The 14,229-nt window shown below is 43.7% G+C and overlaps 1 protein-coding gene and 1 long non-coding RNA gene across 3 annotated transcripts in view; one reads left to right on the top strand and one right to left on the bottom strand.

The window, feature by feature from the left end:
* The window catches only part of Lama4 (laminin subunit alpha 4), a 149,643-nt gene extending 141,813 nt beyond the window's left edge, over nt 1–7,830 (bottom strand). Inside the window, exon 1 of one of the 2 annotated variants that reach the window (XM_087207925.1) lies at nt 7,390–7,830. In XM_087207925.1, coding sequence (XP_087064051.1) covers nt 7,390–7,530 — 141 coding nt within the window. In that variant the 5' untranslated portion in view covers nt 7,531–7,830. The remainder of the gene's footprint in view (nt 1–7,389) is intronic. The other variant, XM_087207926.1, reaches the window with a different exon arrangement.
* Nucleotides 7,831–10,221: 2,391 nt separating this feature from the next.
* Nucleotides 10,222–14,229, top strand: part of LOC110346556 (uncharacterized) — an 88,389-nt gene continuing 84,381 nt past the window's right edge. The window contains exon 1 of the long non-coding RNA XR_002390664.2: nt 10,222–11,740. This is a non-coding gene — a long non-coding RNA (uncharacterized LOC110346556). The remainder of the gene's footprint in view (nt 11,741–14,229) is intronic.

The raw sequence follows: 14,229 nt of genomic DNA, 5'->3' as shown, positions 1-14,229 counted from the left end.
ATATTAACAGTCTGCACTGTGCTCAGGGCCCTTTTAGCTCCGGTGTGGTGTATAGGATGGATTACTGCTCTAGTCTGCCAGAGACTTGTACTAATGCAGCTGTTAATGTTATGGAATTTATCCAATTTACCAGGTCTCATAGGGCCATAAATGTAGATACAATACTTCATTTAGGTAAACACAAAATCTTAGCTTTCACCAAACACAACATAAAAACTAAGACAAAGCCCTGGAAGGGAAAACAGGACTTTTTTGCATATTACTCTAAGTACAACCAGCTACTTCTCTCTTCTCTTTTAAAGAATGTTTATATATTTTTTTCTTTATGCAAAGGATTTGGGCTTAAATATGGAAAATTTCCCACTACCACTCAGCCTCGGAATGTTTTTCCCCCAAGTTTCTCATGATAAAAAGACTCAGATTTGGAGGAAACTGCAGGCAGCTGAATTTCATTAAGATTTTGATGGGAAACTTAAGTTGGAATTACAAACATCTGTGGTTAAACTTCCCTTTAGTAAACCATTTCCCAGAATTTAACTTTACCACACCAGGAGCAAAAATGAAAAACAGTTGAAAGGAGAATGCTGCTCTTTTGCATATACAAGGGTAGATATTTATATATCTGACTATATGGTCACTATAGCTCTATGAACTAGTAGATTTTAGAAAATAAATAATTATTTGGAAATGCTAAATTTTGGAATTCAAAGCATGTACCAGAAAGCTGATTTTAATGGTTTTAACCAATCAAATGTCTCAAAATTATGTCTGACCATCTTTACATTTATACAATTGCTATAAGCAAGGTAAAAATCCTGAAAGAGTGGGCTGCTTTGGGCAGTATTTACATCACAAAACTATGAAAATTCAGATTTGAGAATTTGTGAAGGAAATAAAGGTTGCTGTCCTTGTCATACCAAAGGTGCTGGGTGTTTTTGTTTTTAGCTTTTCTAGAAACTTAGAAAAACCCACTCGTTTCTTTTGACTGTTCAAATCATCCTGTTTTTGGGGAGAGCCTATTTATAATCATTACAGAGAAGGATTATGAAAGTCAGCTTTGGTCTCTTCCAGCATTGCATAACCAACAAATTTATAAGCAAAAGTTGGAAGTAATGAAACCTAAACAATAAGTAAAGATTTAGATAACAAAATACTTTAAACAAGATACTGTATAATTTTACATATGGATAGAAAGAGTGGGAGAGAAAGGAAGGAAGGGCAGAATGAGAAGTCTGAGTTGGGCAACTCAGGTATATTATTTTACTTAAATTTCACAATCATCTTCAAGGCAAATATGTTTCTATTTCTTTTACAGCCAAAGGAACCAAATTTCCAAAAGTTGACCTAATTTGCTCCAAGTCAAACATCTATAAAGTCCTGGAGCTGGATTCCCATCACATCTGTCGGGCCACATTCTGCCTTTGATGAAAGGTAAATTTTGAATACTGTGAAGGTCAGACTGCAAACACAGCAACCAGTCCTCAGGCTGAATCTGACCTTCAGAGCTACTTAGTTTACTGGGCATTAAAAATATTGAGTCAGCAATTACACCTAAGAATCCAATTCTGTCTTCTCTCGGGGAAAAAATAAACCAACAAATAACCCCCTAGAAGACCTGGTGGTTCTGGGAGGAGGCAGCCCTCCTGGAGAGGACATCCCTTCATCTCTGTGACCAGGGCCTCTCCACTCCCAGGGTGTGCCTCACGAGCCTGCTTCATTCAGGTTTTCATTTTGGGGAGAGTCCCTGCTCTCTATAGAAACCTGAATTTCAAAACTTCCTTTGTAACACAGGATCCAGCAGTTCTATTTCTGGATATATCCTCAAAAGAACTGAAAGCAGAAATTCAAACAAATCCTTGCACACCAGTGTTCAGAGCAACACTATTTAAAATAGTCGCCCGGGCAGCTTAGAGAACTAGCAAGGCCCTACCTCAAAAGAAAAAATAACTGGGGATATAGCTCAGAGTGAAGGCGCTGGATTCAAAACCCAGTGCTACAACAACAACAACAACAACAACAACAAAACCCAAAAATTTCTTTCTGGCTAAACTGGAGAACTCTGGAACCACAGGAAATGGAATTCTTTAGTTTTAAAATATTTTTAGTAATAAATTCTATAAGCAAGACTAGTATTCCTATAGGTAGTATTGCTTTGAATTCTTCACCTATTAATCTGAATAAAGAGGTTTTAATGTAGACTACAGCACCCTGTGGAGGAATCATACTAGAATTTGCTTCCAAAGAGAAAATAGGATATAAGAAGGTGTTATAGGTAAACAAAGAGAGAAATTTATTATGGAGACATATTGGTATACTGGAAAAAGAGAATGCAATCTTGAAATTTGGGCAAGGAACTTACCATCTACAAATACCAATTTACTCATCTGCAATCCTAGCCTAACTGCTTTTTTGAGCTCCTCCTAGCTGGGCCACTAGGGCATCGGCGCTGTCTGTGTCCATGTGTATAAAATGAAGTAACCTTACAGCTCCACTGATCTGCCATCTCTGGCATGTGCTAAGTATTTAATGTGTGTTAGCTGTACTACCACTACTGTATTTTTTTTTTTTGCTTAAATTCTTTTATTGGTACATTTTAGGTATACAATACATTTACATTTATCACTAGGAACTTGTACCTGTACATGATGCATCTTGGCTCTTATTTTTTCCCCATTTCCTGTCCTCCTTTCACCCCCCCCACCCTTCCCTATTTACAAAGACTTTGTTTCAATTTTTTCCTTTTCTCATAATTTTTCCTTTCCCTTCTTTCCTTTCCCCTTCCCTTCCCACTCCCCCTACACCTTTAGACCTTTTCTTCCTATTTTAAAGTATCAATTATTCATTTTAATCCTTATTTACACTTTCAGTTTCTCACACCAGAGAAACTATTTGGTATTTACACATGTGTGTCCTGTTTATTTCACTTAAGAGTTTGGCCTCGATGTGCATCCATTTAATTATAAATGTCTCTAGTTTCTCATTCTTTATGGCTGAGTAGTACCCCATTTTATTAAAAAATCCACATCTTTATCCAGTTTCCAGTTGATGGGCACTTGGGCTGTTTCCAAGCTTTAGCTACTACAAACTGTGCCGCTATAAACATGGGTGCACATATGGGTGCACTGTGGTATGATTCTTTTAATTCTTTTGGGAAGATACCCAGCAGGGGAATAGCTGGGTCAAATGGGACCTCTAACCCTAGTTCTTTGAGGTATCTCCATACTGATTTCCACAGTGGTTGCACCAGTCTGCACTCCCACCAACAATGGAGAAGGGTTCTTTTCTCCCCACACCCCCGCCAGCATTTGTTATTGGTTGATTCCATGATAGCAGCCGTTCTTTCTGGGGTGTGGTGGAATCTCAGTGTTTTCATCTGCATTTCTCAAATGATCAGTGATGTTGAACATTTTTTCATATATTTGTTTGCTGCTTTTACTTCTTTGTCTGAGAAATGTCTGTTCATTTCAGATGCCCATTTTTGAACTGGGTCTTTAAATTTGGGGGGTCTGATTTTTTTCAGTTCTTTATATATTGTAGAAAGTAGTCCTTTGTCTGAGGTACAACTGCTAAAATTTTTTTCCCACACTGTAGGTTGTCTCTTAGCTCTGTTGACCACTACTGTATTTCACTCCTTCTAACATGAGCTTTTTAAAACCTTCTTTGATGTTTGGCACATACATTGTGGTGTCCAACTGTTGTGGTCAAGCTCAGGAGTAATACTTTCCCCACATTTTCCTCTATGTCATTCACAGCTTGTACTTCATTTTGCTTTGTATAGTGGCTATGCAAATTTTTTTTCATAGAATCCTTGCCCCATAAGAGTAGGGTTGAGATTGTGTCTTCTATTCTTCCTGGTGCCCATTTTATTGGGCTGTCAATACTAAGTCTCCAAATCTGCCTGTTGAATGAATAATTAAGTGAGTGGAATAGTGGCTGCATGCAGGGGGATCAGATTACCTAAGTGTACCCTTGGAACAGCAGTACAGCTGGGCTAGTGGCTAGAGGACCTTTTCCAAAGTAAGAGGCCAAGATAAGCAAAAGGAAAGCAGATAGTGAAAGAGATATAAACTGTTTCTAAGTAAACATTCTGCAATCCTTCAGTGGCAGGGAGCCTGACACTGAGTTGGGGCAAGGTACAGTATGTCAACAATGAAAGAATTGAGAGGGAAAGTCCCTGACATCAGTCTCATTCATAGTCTTTTGAGCAGGTCAGTTTGCCCAGGATGGGTACATATGGGGATTACCAACCACTGATTTTCTTAAAGAGAAATTAATGCAAAAATGACAACAGAAGAATCCAGACAGGTTTCCACCAGGTAATCCTGTTTCTTTTTCTCAGAGAACTTTGCTCACTATTGTCAACTACTTCCCTTGTTTTCTCCCGTAGGGAACAGTACCAGTGCCATGGCCCTGCTCCATGGCCTCTCCTGGGCCCTTTAGCACTTGCCTTGCTCCCTTCTGGGTCTCTATGTAGCTTCTTTGCAGCCACACAGAATAACCATAATCTTGACCTTATTTAGCTTCTGCTTCTTGCTAATAAAATCTCACTCTTCTCAAGGACATTCCCCCTTCTTGGGTGAGGGGCTATGTTCCTCTTTCCACTCCTGCCCCCACTCTGGTTCTTTCGCATTTCTGTATTGGTTATGAAGAATTTTCCCTAGTTTTTCTCGCTACAATGTGTACGATGAAACAAACAGACTTTTCAAAAATGTGAATAATAGAATGTTAAATAGCATCTTTCAAACTACCTAGTCTCTCATTTGCTGACTCTCACACACTGAAACTGCTGCCCTCATAACTGACAGTAATGGACTAAGCACATTGCTCTTCAGAAGCAGCAGGTGGGAGGACCCCCACACACCTCGGTCAATCACCTGTGGGGCTCGTCTTTTCAGCTCCCTCCCCTCCTAGGGGATGCTTAGGCATATTTGGTAAGGAAGGAATGGGGCCATCCTGTAAGGCCACCCGCCCTCTCCATGCTTTCATTCTGTGCTCTCATCTGCTTTCACTCTCGCTGAGCCCCATGGTGAGCTGGAGCCCCTGTCGGGGATGGGGCCCAAGCACGAGGGGTGGGAGTGTGGGCCCTGCTGTGGTGGAGCTGGGAAGGGCCTTAGGAAGGCCCCTGCCAAGCACCTCCCACCACTGCAGGCTTGCCTTAGCATTTTTCTTCCTTGCCTTTGAAGAAGATTTGAGGAGTAACCATTCATACAAATCCAATTCAAATAAAGTAAATGTATTTTTAGAATATCCTCCCATCCACAGTTTGCATGTCTCCCACGAATAATATGTCCATGTTCTCTCTCTGTATACACACAAACACAGTCTCCCAGTCCAATCCAGTGAAGTGGTCATACCATGTTATTAACTCTCCCAAATATATTTGGTTTTAGATTTGCTTACTAGCTGTAAGGAGCATGGGAAACCTGATGGTGGGATGTTGGGCTCGCCCTGGGGCTACAGGCTGACTACAGGCATTATGTGAAACTATGCACCGAGTACATAATTATTTCTATCCCACCCTATACTTTGACCTTCCCAGAATGACTAATATCTTCTTTCTGTTTCCTTAAGCTAAACCCCTCGATTGGCATTTTGAACCTATTTGACACTGACACTATGGGACATTTTCTCTGATTGGAAGGATACCCAGAGAAACATAATACTCATAATATTAAGTAAAATAGCACTGTAGAAATAAAGTTGTGAGAAGTACCCCCAAGTTAGGGTTTCTTTATAACAACTCTTAGCATGTATACAGCAGTTACAGTATGTCAGCCCCTGTGCTAAGCACCGTATTTTACCTAACTTCATTACAAGAACTATATGAGGTATAAAGTAGCCATCAATAATATCTCTAAGCCTCAGTTCTTTGTCTGCAATTTTTACAACTGAAATTTTGCTGTGGTCAAGGAAGTCGAGGTTTAAACTTGGGAGCATCAATCTGAAAGCCTACAATGTAAAACCCTTCACCGGGCTATTTTCTTACTTATTACTGCACTGAAGAGATGATCATATAAGAAGGTACTCGGGCTGTCAACATAAACTTTAAGGCTCCATAACACAGTTGTTATTTCCTTAATTTTTTATGGGATGAGAATTAAAAAAACAGTTGTGTGTATTTGTTTCTTTAGATTTAACAGATAAAAATAAGGATTCCTAGACACATTTGAATTTCAGATGAACAGCAAAACATTTTTAGCATATATGTATATATCCTATGCAATATTTGGGATCCGGTTCCAGTGTACCCATTGTTTACCTAGAATTCAAATGTAAAGGGTGTCCCTTATCCTATCTGCCCTCACACTCAACGCTTTTCATCCAGGGGCTTTCCAGGGGCTTTCCAAGCGCAAAGCAGTAGGTGGAGACCTTGCTTCCCTGGGTCCGGTTGCAGGAGGGCGGAGAAGCAGCAACCCAGGACTGAGGGGAGCCTTCCCGGCCTGGCCTCTCCCCACTGTCTGCCAGTGCTGCGGACAATAAGCCCTGTCCCCTGCCGCACAGAGCTACGTTTCCACCAGAGCGGAGCTTGGAGCACTCAGTTTCTGCTCACCTCCACCTTCTTCTGGAAGTGGGTAGGGCTCACTCTGGAGAAGGACCACCTTCATGCCCCTTGTTTGTAGTCAGTAATGAATGACTACAGTTACACTAGCGATTAGAGGAACAAATCGAAAAAATTCGGGTTAGTATTGGAGATGGAGCCAGTCCACATACCTGTTTAATGGCATGGCTGTGGTGACTGGCTATGGGGTGTGGATGTGTGTGTGCTGTTAGTCCGACTGTTCTTTCCTTGCCCACGAACTTGGGTGACTTCATTTCCCTCCTAATTAACATCTCCCACGCACTGGACACGCTGCTGTTGGTCGGGGCTCAGGGGGCTCTTAAATCACTTACTCCAGATCGGTCCTCTTTCACCAAAGTTCCACACTTCGGTGTTGTTTCCAACTTAAACGTTCTGGCAAGGTGTTCCCACGCCCGCTCTGTGAACAGACTGTGACCAGGGCCCGTCTCGGGCACTGCAGTGCGAGCGGCCGGGTGCACCCGCGCTCCTGCAGCGCGAAGGGCTGCTTCCACAGGTGCCCGCTCTGCAATTTCCTGACCGCTTCTTCCTTTCGGGCTTCACCCTCGCCTACCCTCACCCCCCACGTGGAGAAGCCTTCGCGGGTGCTGGGACACACGGGGCTCTCTCCCGGGACAGAGACAGACCCACCCGGTCACGGGCACACGCACGATGGCCGCTCCGAGCAACCGTGTCCCGAAGCACCGCAACACGCAAACCCAGCCTACAGGTAGAACCCACCCGAGTTTCACAACCGACCCGGTCCAGGCGAAAGCCAAGCAGCGCGAGGGAGCGAGGCGGAGGAGCAAGTGCGGCCGACGCTGGCTCGGTACCTGGGGCGCGGCCGCGCGGGGCTCGCTGTCATCGGCGTCGAAGGGGAGGGAGCCGCCGTCTCCGGACGCAGCGCTGGCGCAGGCCGCGCCGCCAAGCAGCCACAGGGCCAGCAGCGCGCGCCGGGCTGCGCGCGGGGCCATGGCGCAGACGCGGTGCGGCCGGCGGGTGCGGTCCGCTCGCCTCCTCCGCGTGGCGGGGCAGCCTGTGGGCGCGAGCGGCTGGAGCGGGGCTTCGCGGGTAGGGCTGAAGACGGTGGCGAGCCCGGCCCCTCCCTGCGCGCGTCCCTCCCTCCCCAGGCGGGACCTGGAACCGAGAGCCTCGAAGAGCTGGGCTGGGCAGGGCAGGGCAGGGCAGGGCAGGGCAGGACCAGCCCGCGAGCCACTCTGCTCCGCGAGGCCGCTGGGACTCGTGCACCCGACCGTCCTGCTTCACCACGCCAGTCCACCTTCACTCCAGCCCTCCCACCCGCTCCGCCCTCCCTGCGCCTCCCCGCCCCTCTGTCCGAGCCTTCCAGGGCCCCGGAGGAACGTGCAGCATGGATCGCGTTCTTACACCTCCTCACTGAGTCAAGGTGCCGAGGTCTTATCTTATGTACACAGACCTTTCATGTTGCAGGGAAGTGGGTGGAAAGGGATTCCAGGACTAGGAAATATCTGAGGCAGAGGATTTCGGGAGCGCAGGGTGGGGAAGGAAGGGCGCCCACTTTTGGCGCCTTCTTGCCCTCTGGATGGATGGATGCCACACTCTGCCCTCTTCCCCTGTTTCCGTGGCTCCCCGTCTTCCTTCCAGCAGCTTTCAGTCAGAGGCTTTGCGAGAAGAGCATCTTTCACTGTAGCGTTAGAAAATGACTTCATTACTCAAATGCATGAACTTTTATTTACAAAGAACATGTTGTTTTCATCCTAAAGAGGTGCTTTGTAAGGGCCCAGAACAAGGCTTGCAGTGTGTGAGCCTGTGGAATACACTGCTCACAGCCCGGACCCTTCCACCTCTTGCTGCAATCTCAGGCCCACCACATCTGTCTGAGTCCAGGAACCTTTGTGAGAGTTGGGGAGAAGTCAAGCCGCAGTAAGCCCCCCCCCCCCCCCCAAGCTGTGGATGGGTACTTGTGTTTACATTGATTCTATACAGAGCTTTCCCTTAAAGGACCAGGTAAGGCAAGCATAAAATGACACCAAGGTACGTTTCTAAGTGTTTAAAATGAGAGACAATCCTGCGATAAAGCATCATCATGAAGTCCTAATCATTAGGTCCAATTCACACAAGTTGTTTTATCCAGGAACGAACAAAACAACTATTTATTCTGCGCCTAGCGGATACTGGATACTGAACATATGTCATTTCTAAACTTCACGGTATTCCTGCAAAGTAGAGCTATTATTTCCTTTTTGTGGGAGAAAAAATGTAGGTGCAGAAAGACCAGGACCTTTGCCCAAAGTCACAACTGGGAGAAGCTGAGTTGGGGCTTGCTGTACCCCAGCTCCCCTACATCACACTGAAACCACAAAGTCTACAGGTTCAGAGAGGGGCCAGGGGACTCTCCCATATTGTTAAGTCCTTCAGTGTACCAGAATTTAGCATCAGTTATTTCATTTAATATGGTCTTGAAGACAATTCCAAGAGATGGTCGTTGTTATGCACCCTGGCAGTGGAGAAGCAGTGCGGTAGCTGCTGCCTCAGTAAATTTAAACTACCATCTAATGGTAATTAAACAGCATAGTCAACTTCCCTGCTCGAAAAATTGTTCAGACTGTTTTTCCGGATGCCTGTGCAGAACTCTGGACCTGATTTAAATGATCCCGAGAGCCCGGCAGAAACAAAGTCTCTGAGGAACAGAACCTGAGGGAAGGAAAAGGACCCTTGGACCAAGATGAGAAGTAGGAAAGGTAGTCAACCAGAATTAGTCACAAAATGCCTTGGGCCCTGCCTATGGGGCATAAACTATCCCACCAAATCTGGGGTTACAGCTGATCCTCTCTCTGTATCCCCTTACCTCTGGCCACTTAAATTCCTTCGTTGCTGGCCAACAGGAGGACAGACTTGAGTGTCCCTCCTGTTTCCTTGTCAGGGGACCTTCAGTAAATCTCTTTCTGCAAAAAAATCAATGCCATGTTATTGGGTTCTGTGCACAGCAAACCATGAACCCCTGCTCTGTAACAAGAAGATTCTTGATTTTAGATAATAAAATGATATGATACAAAGGAGCCAAAACCTCAAGAAGCAGAAAGAATTCTCATGGATTCTGAAGTTTTTATAATGTTTTCACTTGAAGAAAAAAGTAATACTGTAAGGACTGTTAAGCTAAACTGTGGTAATCTTCTTTCACACAAACTGACTAACCTCCTTACATAATGAAAGAGATTAAAAATATCTGCCTGGTCTGGTTGGTTCTTTTGAGAGATTTCTGTTGGGAAACAAGGTGGTCAAACACTAAGGTAGAATGATAATGTCCTACCCAGCCTCCCTTCATGCAAATACGTGTGTGTGTTTTCCATTAGCTGTCAAATCATCTTTCGCACTGTGTTTAACCTGGAACTTTTCCCTGCCCTGCAGGCAGTGTGCAGGTTCTATAAAAATGCCTGAGCAGTGGGAAGAGGAGTGTATTTGTGTAGGACCTATAGACTTCTTATTTTTGATCAAATATATATTTCCAAAGATTTTTCCCTTATCTTTTTGCAGGCACTATTATTATTTTTGAAACAAAGACACATGATATAAGTGCATGGGTTTTGATATGAAATAAAACATGGATCAAATGGTTGGATGTGGTGGCGCATGCCTGTAGTCCCAGCACTCCGGAGGAGGCTGAGGTAGGAAGATTGCCGCAAGTTTAAGGCCAGCCTGGGCTACGTACTGAGTTCAAGGCCAGCTGAAACTAATAGTGAGACCCTGACTCAAAATAACAAACAAACAAACAAAAAGGAGGTTGTGGCAAAAGGCTGGGCATAGAGCTCACTATAAGGGCCCTGGGGTCTGTCCGCAGTGATGTCCCCCTCCGAAAACAAACAAACAAACAAGCAAACATGGCAATCCTAGGCTTGATTACAGCATTTCTAAGAGCTTGACCCACAAGTCTCTCTGAATGTCACTTTCCTCATCTGTAAAATGGGAACAATAGTGCCTTTTCCACTGTGTTATTATAAATACAAAATGAAATCATGTAAATAAAGCATTAACACAGATTTTCATATAGCCAGTATGCAATAAATGCTATTTAATTATGCAATATTTTCAAGTCTTGAAGAACAGAATGACTATTTCTAAAGAAGGAAAACAATCATGTTTATTTACCCTGTAGCATAAGTAATGTCCCATGTGCTGAGAACAGTCATTTCCATTATTGGCTGTATTAATCTTTGAATGAGGCTGCATGGATCATAGTGTAACAGAGCTGGCAGGCAGGGAGGGAGCATGGATGAGAATTTTACAACAGTTGGAAGGCACTAGAACAAAGGGATTCCGTTCCTCACCAAAGGCCACTCCCTGACCACCAAAGTCCTGAGCGTAGGAGGACTACTCCTGCTGAGAGTATATCTGGGGAGATTTCCAGTGTGGCTACTTCCTCATCATGACCCTCCCTTCTCTCCTTTTCCTGGGAAAGGAATGAGTGTTCAACATATGCCTTCATGGCCATTATCTCCTCTGGGACTCCTACCTTCCCTGTGATAGAAGGAGGGCTGTGCCATTATCCCCAAGGATCAGGAGAAAACACAGACACTCAGAGCAGCTAAGAGGATAAATGCCCTGTCCACGGGTACCAAACCAGTGTGTGCAAACAGAGTGCCTGACACCTTCCAACTTCCTGCCCAACCACTTTCCCAATTAGATCAAGCTATTTTTAGTTCTGACAGCAGCAGATCTGGTGGTTTGGAGGCTTTATCAAAAGAAAAGTTCTGAAAATCCCTTGTGAGTTCCCCAGTGCAGTTTTCAGCAGATAAGCATCAGGGCTGTCTATCCCTGAGGCCCTTGGCTGTTGGACCTGTCCTGGTGTCCAAGGAGCTGGGGAAGGTGTTGTTAACACATCCCATGTGCCCTGCTGTAAATAGAAAGTCATGTCAGATGCTATTTTGGATGTGTAGGTGCTAATCCTCACAAAATGAGACAGAGGATTGTTGTGGGAACTGTGTACTAGTGACAATATTTCATGATGGCTTCGGTTAGGGAGGCAAGTATGAGCTGACTTGTCCCCTATTGTGCGGTAGCTAACTGATAATCCTGTGGTGGGAATGGAAAGTGTAAGGTGCTGTATTTCTACTAAAGCTCTTCTCTGCTAAGCCTGAGATTCTCTTTCATGAACAACTGCAGGGGAACCTCACACCATATAAGGAGGAGCAGGAGCACTAGGAGACGGTGAGGCCCTTTAAATGTTCTTCCTCCCATTCGTTTGTTCAGGTTTTGTTCAGATGTGATTTTTTTTTTTTTAATATCATAGCCTCATTTGGCTTTGAATATATGTTACTTGCATTCTTTACCATCCATCCACTTATTAATTTATTTAATCAGAAGTTTTCAAATTCTTCTAAATACCAAATTTAGATGGCTGAGGATCAAATGGTGAAAACATGATCCTAACTGCCAAGATGTTAAGATTTGGATGGGACAGACATGCATATTCCCTGTAAGGAATGTTACGTGATGAACAAGAATTCAGAAGGGAAATTCAGACAGGCTGCTAATAACATTAACAGAACAAGCTTTTATACAGACGCAGCTGGGGGAAGTCAGGGAAGGTTCTGGAAGGTTCTGCTGGGGCAGGGGAAGGGCAGTGCTGCGGGAGCAGAGAAGGGCATATGCAGAGGGAGAGAGGCAGGGGTGAGGAAGTCACGTGATTTTCGCCGCTCTCTCTCTTCGCTCCCTGCTCTCAGGGTGCAGCCCCTGCCTTTAGGCACACAAAGGTTGAGTGAGAAGAAAGCACTTTCCACCCCTTTCCGGCCTCTCATCCTGCTCTCCAGTGGAGGCCCCATAGGCCACAGAAGATCTTCCAGGTGCCAAAGTGAACACTGAAGGGAGCTGTATTTATGCACAGACAAAATCCTGAGAAAATTAATGAGAGAAGGCATAGCCTGAAAAGTGCTTATCCATCTCCTGGTTCTCCTGCTGTCACTTTGCCTCATATGAATGGAACCTCCACTGGAGTCCTTCGTAAGAGAGAATCTCAGTCTGCAAGGAGAAGGTTGTTAGTAGAAAAAGGGACACCTGTTTTTATGCCACTTAAATATCAAAGTGCTCGTGGTGGGAGATAGCTGATATTTGCTTCTTTGAACTCATCATAAAATTGTTGTCACTTTTATAAATGAAAATATTTAAGCCAAGAAATGACATGGTCATATTTCCATTTAAAAAATTTTAAATATATCAGATAAAATACTTATACTAAAATTTGGAAAGTGCAAATATCAAGAAGGAAGAAATAACAGTCACCAGGAGTCACACCATTTTGGGGCAATAATTTAAAATACTGAAAATGCTCCAGTGAAAATAATCTCCAGACTTTTGATGCATCTGTATTAATGTAGTTCACCTATTTTTATATTTCATATACTCAATTGTATATTTTACATATATAGTTTATGTATGTCAATTTTATCAATGTATGTATATTCCACTTATTCTTTTACAAAAAAAAGTCAACTTGTAATGCTATTTTAAAGTCTTTCTCCATGTCACCATAACTCCAGTGTTACTGTGAATAGCCATTTTCAAGTTTAAATTGGGGAGGATCCTCTGGTAAGGGTAGGACTTCCGCTGGAGGGCAAGTTGATAGAACAGTTAGGAGGCTGGAGAAGCTTTTCTTCTCACACCATAAGCCCTGAGGGCAGGGACTGCCTTCTGCACAGGGGCTCAGAGAGCATTCCAAAATAGCAGCAGTGAGGACCTCCTGATGCAAGTGGTTCAATCTCATGGACGAATTGGACAGAAGACAGTGAGTCTGCCAAGGATGATTGGCCTGTCTCTGCTGTGGCCGTCCCTTCCAGTCTAGGAGGATAATTACTCCGTCAGTGCTGAAGGGGAAGGATTGATGTTTCTGGTAATGTGTTCAATAGAGAATAGCAGTTGTCAACATCAATTAGCTCACCAATGAAATCAATATAAAATAGAAGCTCCTGGGACTTGATAATGAAATGATATAATTAAGAGGAATTTGGCAACATTCCAAAGAGGAGGCTGGATAAACTGGCTTTTTGTGTATCCAACCCATCTCACTCCCAGTATCACAAAGAGACTGTCCATTAAGAGAAAGATTGCTGTCACTGTGGGTGTACGTGAAGGAAGGAGGGCTAAAGTCTGTTCTACTCTTTGTTGTGTGAACAGCTGCAGAGACCAGCCTGTGACACTCAACTAAAAGGTTTCCTAACTCAGTTCCACACCCCTTGATTTATGCTCTAGAAATGCATGTCAGACATGCTTACTTTAAAAAGAATCACTGATTTTAGAGAAAAATTTCAGAAGTAGGGCGGGCATAATTATAATAATGTCTCAAATTTTCACAGTGCTTCAGTTTGGAATCAAAGTACAGTTGTTATTATTCCTATAAGTGATAAAGTGGTCTTTTTCTAAATGGCCAAAAGTTAAAAAAAAAAAAAAAAAAAAAAGGCCAAAAGTACGGATTCAAGTATTCAAAAGAAAGGCTTTCAAGCCATTATTTGCGCAACCCCTTTCTTTTATTCCTGATTAATACTCTAAATAAGATTGATTATTCACCATCTATCCACCCAACAAATACTTTTTAAATGTCTGCTTTGCATGCTGTATTTTTCTAGACTATACAGCAAATAAGAAATCAGATAAAACTTCCTGCCTTTGAGGAATTTATACTATAACTGAAGCAAGGGCAGAGA

The sequence above is a fragment of the Heterocephalus glaber genome, unplaced genomic scaffold, assembly GCF_053883595.1.
Source record: "Heterocephalus glaber isolate CG9 unplaced genomic scaffold, H.glaber_assembly_v1.0 deba00000896, whole genome shotgun sequence".
NCBI lineage: Eukaryota > Metazoa > Chordata > Mammalia > Rodentia > Bathyergidae > Heterocephalus > Heterocephalus glaber.
Note: the sequence above shows the minus strand (reverse complement) of the source record. Positions and strands in the feature narration are given on the sequence as shown.